At 44.3% G+C, this 7989-nt stretch overlaps 1 protein-coding gene across 2 annotated transcripts in view; it reads right to left on the bottom strand.

The window, feature by feature from the left end:
• Nucleotides 1-4887: 4887 nt before the first annotated feature.
• col18a1a (collagen type XVIII alpha 1 chain a) overlaps nucleotides 4888-7989 on the bottom strand; it is a 45413-nt gene continuing 42311 nt past the window's right edge. For both annotated transcript variants that reach the window (XM_088315225.1, XM_088315224.1), the window contains 8 exons: nucleotides 7809-7968; nucleotides 7653-7717; nucleotides 7439-7567; nucleotides 7273-7305; nucleotides 6871-7182; nucleotides 6598-6795; nucleotides 6121-6236; nucleotides 4888-6040 (listed from right to left, as the gene is read on the bottom strand). In XM_088315225.1, coding sequence (XP_088171351.1) covers nucleotides 5827-6040; nucleotides 6121-6236; nucleotides 6598-6795; nucleotides 6871-7182; nucleotides 7273-7305; nucleotides 7439-7567; nucleotides 7653-7717; nucleotides 7809-7968 — 1227 coding nt within the window. In that variant the 3' untranslated portion in view covers nucleotides 4888-5826. The remainder of the gene's footprint in view (nucleotides 6041-6120; nucleotides 6237-6597; nucleotides 6796-6870; nucleotides 7183-7272; nucleotides 7306-7438; nucleotides 7568-7652; nucleotides 7718-7808; nucleotides 7969-7989) is intronic.

The raw sequence follows: 7989 nt of genomic DNA, 5'->3' as shown, positions 1-7989 counted from the left end.
CCCCCGGAGACACAGCGCGGGGTCCACAAAGTCATTTGCGCTCATTGAGTGTTGCATTATTTTTTTGGGTAAAAGTGCAAACAAAAATACCAACCAAATGACTTCCTTGCTGATATGATTGTGACGGATTATCACTTACATTTGACAATGCTGCATGAATTGTTGTTCTTGAAAGCCAAATTAGAGAAAGTCGCTTTTTTGAGAACATAAGTGACATCGTCTTGTTTTGAATTCAAATTCATTTAGTCAACAATGCAATGCGATCGAAAGCAACTCCTCCAGTGCAAACCTGAGCGTAAAATGCCCCAAAAAAATGTTTCCATTCTGTTGTAATCAGCTGTAGAATATGAGTTGGTTTTACCAAAAATACCAGTTTCTGACCAAAAAGAAAAGGGAACAAGATTTTTTGGGGTGCAAAGACGCTGTTTTGGCGCCATGGTTTTCTTACATGGAAAAAAAAATCATTCCAGTGGTTTAGAAAGCTGACCGTGCAGTTGACGTATACAAATGTATACACCAGTGGTCTGGATTCTATTTGGCAAATATCCACGTCCATTGAAGGAAATGAGTTTGATCACATGTGGTGATAAAGCCGTATTACCTTACTAATTTGCACGATTGAGACAGATGGAGTCCTTCCTGGTTGGTGGATGGCCTCCATGTCCCAACAAGACCGCAAGGAGGTGGCGGAGTGACGTTTTCAGATGGCAGGCCCTGTTTTAAGCCGCCCCAAGGTGTCAAAATGACCTCAGTAGACTGCAAAACATATGCAAGCCAAAAAAAAGGGCAAAGTGGTTCCTTTGGAAGCAAAACATGATCCAACGAACACGTGCTTTCATAATGCTGAGCATCAGGCACAAAAGGTGAGACTTTTCGTCATTGCAGCTTGCGTGCTAACCAAGGAGCTGATTTACTCGGAGAAGTCTTATTTGATGCCTCCCCCTTTTGGATCAATGGTTACGGTAAGAGCCCAGCTTGATGAAGGATCAATGCTGAACTGTCAGGTGGAGGAATGAAAAGAACATCAGCACTCAACTCGGGCAAGTCAAGAAAGCACGATTAGATTTTCACCTAAAATGCTAAAATTCCTAATGAAGCTAAACATAAAAAGTCACATTTTGTCACAATTAGACCTTGATATTTGTACGCAAATATTAACCCCCCCAAATGATCAATCCCAGCCCCCTTTAATCATTTGGCGTCGGCAAAGTCGCAAAAGGAGAACACAAGCGTGACGTTAAAGTGGTCACGGAGCGGAAGGGTCCGAGCTGTTCCGAGGGGGCTTCTATCATTTCCGGCGGCGTCGTTTTACAGCGCAAAGCCGATCCAAGCGCCATCTGCGTGTGAGTGCAAAAGCAAGAGTCATGAAAAATTCATCAGAAGATGGAAGCAGACGTCACCTCCAATATGTTGCCGGCTGCACTGATGAGCGCGGCTAGTGAGCTGTGGAAGGTTAAGGAGGCGCTTCCGGATTTAAAGACCACATCGGGGTCAACTGGAGATGACGAATGGCCTTCATTTACACTTCGTAAAGGAATAACAACTGCTGGCCTGAACAAAAAAAATTAAAAGATTCAGTACTGGAATATCCAGTGATCGGAATTAATAGTAGGTGATTGGAATGCTCTCGATTCTGTTATCAAATTCCCATAATCATAATTAATGCTGCAAAATGTGACAATTCTGCAGTTAAAATAAAAAAAGGCTATCAATAATTTTCAAAATGTAAAAACCCCAAGATTGTTCTTTATCTCTGGCAGAACTTTTGCAGAAAACTTTTAGTTTCTTTATTTCTTGCTAAAAAGCTTAATATTTGGCTTAGTCGAATTATATTTAAAAAAAAAAAAAACTTCAATCAAATATGTTCCAATAACTTCAACATTCTGTATAATCTATTTTTTTTTAACATTTCTTTTCTTATTATAGCAATCAAACATGATCCGGTATGACAAAGTGCTCAGAGCCTGCTGGCAATATCGCCTCTCCATAACACTCTGCTCATCAAATATTTAAAGCTGCAAGAGAGAGAGCGATAGAAAAAAAAAAAAACAGACTTAAATGCCAGAAGATCACGTGCGGAGTTACTCGTTAGCTATCGAAATGTCAGTGAAATGTGAACGTCTCGCAGAGCCCAAACAAGCCAGACGCCGTCTAAACACACATCGGTCAAGTCGGAAGTCACTTACAAGGTCATCTGCTAAACGTTATTGTTATTCATCAGAATGTCACGATTACACGTAATCCCGGTTCATAATTGGCCCTCCACGGCCTCAAAATACTTCAAGGGTCAAAAATGGTGGTCTTAATCATTTGATCTTGCCGAAATGCGCCTTTTTGGCGTTTTAAGAAGTGACGGTCAAACGAAGCTTCATGAAGCATTTTTGACTCCTTGATTGCAAACTTGCTTTTTATCACAATTGTTTTATTTTCTCATCAATTGCTGAAAGCAACAATTCTATGGACACAAACGGTGCGTCAACACAGGTAGACAAACAAAATATAACAATATTTTTGATTTTCTACAAAAAAAGAACTAATACCACTGCGGATTACAAAATCTCTTCATTTGAAGTACAATATGAAAATATGTATGAAGACATAAGAAAACATTTTGGCAGGTTGATTTCTAGAGATACCGTGGACCCAAACTATTGGCCCGTGAATATTGAAAATCTTTGTATAATTGATGGCCATTAAAAATGCATTGAAAAAGAAAAATTTAACCCCAAAAATGTAAACCTGTAAGAAGTGTTTTCCACGAAAAATTGGCTTTGTTCAGCCCAAAATATGTTTGAAATATTTAAAAAATTGATTTTTTTTTTTAAATCCGTGAATAAGTGAATCCACAGAAATTTTGAGGTAAACTAAAATTTTGGGGAACTGCTGGATTCGTACACAAGCGATCGGAAAGAGAATTTTCTGCAACAAAATGGCTCCGGGGGAAATGTCTTCAATTTTTTTCGGTTTGGGGTGACGATGAATCACAAAGCAAAGCCGTGACAAGCTCGTCTTTTGGCGTCCTCCGCTACTGTAATTAACTCCCCCAGTATCTGCTCGTCACCTTGTGCTATTGTGGATTTTTTTTTCCTCGACTTAGTTATTACTTAGCAGCCACTAAATATAGCTTTCCCCCAAGCTGCCGGCATGATAACGCTTCCCGCTAAAGCCAGATGTGGGCGATTACACGCCAGCCTCCGGGGCCGCTCTCTCACCTCAGCCAGTTAAGATGATGTAAAAGGATAATCACCGAGTGCCGCATTTCCTCAAGATTTAAGTAAGCAAAGACGATGGGACGCTGCAGTGACACTCAGACCCCAACTCAATTAATATAAGCCACGAGCGCCTTGATGTTTGATTGGCATTTTGCATGAAAAGGAAATGGCAAGAAAGCGCCGCCGCTATTTGCTAATTTATTTTCGGACATGCTGAGCCGTCAGTTCCGCTTGATGGGAAAATGACCCTTCAGTCCAAAATGGCTTCTATTTGGGCTGCATGTCTTCTGAAATGCGATCACGTCAAAGCCTGGAGGTAAGCAGAGCTGCGTGATTGGCGGCATTGGTTAACATTAGACATGAGCTACGGAAAAGCGGCAGGTACTCAACTCATCGGTGGGCTGTGTGCGCTTCACAAGTGCATGAAGTGCCGCGCCCACGACTGAAAATCATTTTTTAGACTTTTGTCCACATTCTGAGTGCAAGCCACTGACTTAGTTCAACCCCCCGTCTCCGTCTCCGCCTCCAGATGTCCTTGCACACTTCCTCAAAAGAGGCTACGTTTCAGGTCCCAAACAGGAAACGAAGCTCACATGACAGGGCGCTTGAAATCGGAGCCTCGACCGAGCAGTCGGACCTCGAGAGTAGTGAGATCACGTGAAATGAAAGTGGCCCGCCAGGCCGTCTTCTTCAGCCCACATCCGACGGCAAAAAAAAACGTTTGATATTCCTGAGTTGCTGTTTAATATCGCCGGTGGGTCCTTGAGGCCAAATGTTCAACAACAGGACACAACTTTTTTTGTCCGAACGACACGTTATTGAACGTTAAATATTTGATTCGTTCCTTTGGTCTTCGTCAGCGAGCGCTTCCTGGCATTCATTTCAAGATTTGGCGTCAAAGCCAAAGCGAATGCGAGGCCAGTAATCACCTGAATGTGCGCCGTGACCAGCCATGTCGTCTTCAAGTATCCGGCAAATTAGGCCACCTCTGAATAATTCAAATTAATCTTCTTAATCAAATATGATCACGGAACTCCTACTAACTTTAAAGTGGAGATTTAAGGGGATTTTAGAGACATTCGCCAACGACGAGTGACCTAATTCAGCTCCCTTTGAATATCCGCTTCACGTTAAGACAGACGGCCTTTCCGGGAATATCAATGGAGATATTTTCAAGCAAATTGACAAGTGCGGCGCGACTGTCTTTAGGAGTTAAGTGCGTATTCGTTATCTGCACGGAACTTGCTTCCTATAAAATCACCACATTAAATTGTGTCGTCACAAGAGAAGCAAAGTAGCAACGGTCCTTTATATACAACACCGCCTTCCAAATTTTGATGCGTCTATGAATGAAGCTAATGATTTGCTTCTGGTGTTTGGTGGCTAGCCACCACGCCCCCTGTTGGGGGCCTAAAGTATGACGTGGAGCTTTCAACGGATTAGTTGCCCACTGCTGAAAATGCAAGAACATCCCACTCAGCAAAAGACGCAAAATCATGACGGGGCCACCATTGCCCCCTGACCTCAACCCCATCGAGAACTTGTGAAGCATCCTCATCAATACATTGTAAATGTGTACACCTCCATGGACTTGAATTCCAGAGTTATTACGAGTGAGGTTAACGCAATTTATGGGATGATTTTTTTTTCAGTCGAGTGAGAACAAATTGTTACGTTGGCGCTTGAAAAGACATTTATTCAGTGCCTTGAAGATCAGTACAGCTCAAAGATGAAAATGAAGAAGGAAAACCAAAGGTTCGCTCAAGCATCCGCTGCACTAAAGTCGGGTTATAAACAAAATATTGCTTTCTTTTTTAACCTTTATACAAAATCTCAACACAGATTAATGTCAATCATTTCCCACACACACTGTCAGTAAAGTAAATGATTTAGGTGGTTAAATCTCGTTGAAGAAAAAATTGTCCTCTGTGTCATTCTTGCCCATTGATTACAAAAACAAAACTGAATCGGAAAGCACTTGGAGCAGCAAAAGTACATTGTTGGAATATAAACGGATATGAAAAGAAAGTGGTCCGTTGCGTTATTAATTGGAAAGCACACTTGGTCTTATTAGAAGGCACAGTGATGGAAAGCCCCTTTGGAAAAAAAAAACGTTCTCAATATGATTGGGAGTATTTGGGCAAGCTGTATTTTCACTGAACATCATTTGTTTGTCCTTATATAACTTCATCTACAAATAAATATTTTCTTTCAATTTCAAAAAGTCTTTGCTGTTCCCAAAAGTAACCCACAACTAAAAAATAAAATTGGAAATGATCAATGCATAGCAAAACACATAAAAGGATGGATATAACATTTAAAAGGTAAAAAAAAAAAAAAAACAGCCAAAAAATGACAATGCAAGTAACTCATAATATGAATACAATTTGTGAACACATTTCCTGCAAACCCCACCCCCCTCTTATCTCTCATCCAACCCTTTGAAGAAAAAAATGTGCCCCCGAGACAAAAGGAACGCTCCGTCCAAGCCAATCACTTTGGCGTTCATGCAGGGAAGAAGAAGCCCCTCCCCCAGGCCCAAAAAGCTGCAGGGTAAGTTCGCTGGACGCCAAAGAATACGATGTGAGAGTTAAAAATGAAAATAAGAAGGTCCTTATTTTTGGGAGTGTGACGTGGAGGCGTTCTCAATGCACAGGACGATGTGAGCGTTGGAGCAACTGCGGGAGTGTTGCTCCAGGAGGTGGCCGCTCTGCATGGCCGATGCCAAGCCCGTCACGGCCTGGTCGCCCGCCCGCCACGTTTCGCAGTAGTGATCCATTTGCCGCTGGCCTTTGGTGCTCGACCCGTGCCACACCAATTTGTGCGGCCTGAGAAAGCGGAGACGGCATATGATGCATGCGCACGGGCGCCACGGGACGTTCGGCGAGGCAAAGCCGCAAAAACTCACCATGTGCTGTCCCTGAGAATATCCCTGCCGTCGAACGAGTAAACCGGTACGCCGGGTCTCATTTTGCTGCCGTTGTCACCGAAGATGGATTCCCAACTGTCAAACAGCACTTGATCCTGCGTGGGAGAAAAAAAAAATTATGCATTGTCAGTTGTACTGATTGTGACCCGCTCTCGACGACTTTTTCTCTACATTAGAAGTTCTGTCCGCTTCGCCGCTCAATAAATGTTTTCGAATATTTATACTAATTCATCTGTAGGAGCAAAAACACGCTAGAGCCTGTTATAATATTACTAAATTTGCAAAATATATCAGTAAAAATACTTTGAAAGCCTGATGTGCTTGAGAAACAAAAAACAAGGGCAGATTCTGAATAAACGCAACAAGAACAACAAAAATCCGAGCATTTAACACCAAAAACCAAGTGAAGCGTAAGCCTTTCATGTTTCAGAGTAACAAAATGATATTCAAGCGTACCTTAAGGTTGACGATGGGCAAGGTCTCCCTGTCCGACCGGCGGACAATGGTGTAAAGGTCTTGGAGTTTGGAGGACAGGAAGGCTCTGAAGGTCCCCTTCAGGCCCACCGTTCGGGCCTGCTGGAAACACAAGAAGTCGGCCCCGCGGATTCCTCGCATGTTGCCGGTTTGAGGGGCGTTCAAGGCGATGAGATGGAGCTGCAAAGGCAGAAAGAATTTGTCCAAGACCGTTGCCAGGAAATGATTGCGTTCCAGTTGCTCAGCACCACTTACGCCCGATCCGGATTTGTCCACGTGGACCGCCGGTTGCACTCGAGGTGGGCTGGGTTGTCGCGGGGGAGTGACGGGATATCTGTTGTCATCCTGCCCCGTCGCCACTCGCCCATCCGTCTGACCCGAGTGCCTCCGGTCGGGGAAACGGTGGTCGTAGCGCGGCGGCTCGACTGGAGAGCGCGACGGCGGTTCGATGGGTCGCACGTCGGAAACGCTCTGGGAGTAGCGGCCGGCTCCATTGCTTTGGGACTGGTCGTGAGACTGCGGGTACAAGATCACGGGCGGTGGCTGAACCTCTGCCACCTCGTTTTCCTTGAAAGCAGAAACGCAAACGATGAGCGATGACGATCAAGACAAACGTGAAGTGTGCAACTTGGCTCCATTTTCTTTCGTCGGACTCACCAAATCTCTGAAGAAGGGATGGAAATCTCCGAGCTGTGGAAAAAAAAAATTCTTTCACCAATATTTGGGGTTCAAACCGTTTTTTTTTTGTTTTTTTTTTCAAAACAGTATAATGCGGCGTTCACGCTTTTTGAACAGGACTGGAGATGCAACAAAAGAACTGTACCATGACTTGCCGCAGTCCATCGCGGACTCTTAAATAGAGGTCGGCTTTGTCGATGATGTAGATGAGGCTGCCTTCCGCCTGGCGTCTGGCAGTTGCAAGCATTGTGTCGTAGGACCGGAGAGCTGTAACCTGTGCACGGGGAACCGAGCGGTGCTACCGAATGAGCTGCTCTGCCAGACTTCAGTTCGTCAAAGGCCGAAATGAAAACACTTACTCCCGATGAGTGTCCGGGACTTCCAGGTGGTCCAGGAGGGCCAGGAGGTCCTGGTACATTGGCAGCTTCAAAATGAAACATTTTATTTAGGATACGACTCATCATTATCTTCAGTTTCATTTGGATATTTGGTGGCGCAGGACCAATGCGACTCACTTTGACCGGGCCAAAAGGCGGCAGGCAACGAGGGGGACGTCGCCGGCCCTGGTGGTCCAGGTGGCCCGGGAGGACCTGGGCGGCCATCGTAGCCGATCCCTGCTTTACCGGGTGGACCCTGAGGTCCGGGTGGACCCATAACAGAATCTCCTTTTGGACCCTAATATAAAGAAAACGCATG

This window comes from Idiotropiscis lumnitzeri, chromosome 14 (assembly GCF_059441095.1).
Source record: "Idiotropiscis lumnitzeri isolate Australia: NSW breed Sydney's pygmy pipehorse chromosome 14, RoL_Ilum_1.0, whole genome shotgun sequence".
NCBI lineage: Eukaryota > Metazoa > Chordata > Actinopteri > Syngnathiformes > Syngnathidae > Idiotropiscis > Idiotropiscis lumnitzeri.
This window is presented reverse-complemented; position numbering and strand designations above follow the sequence as displayed.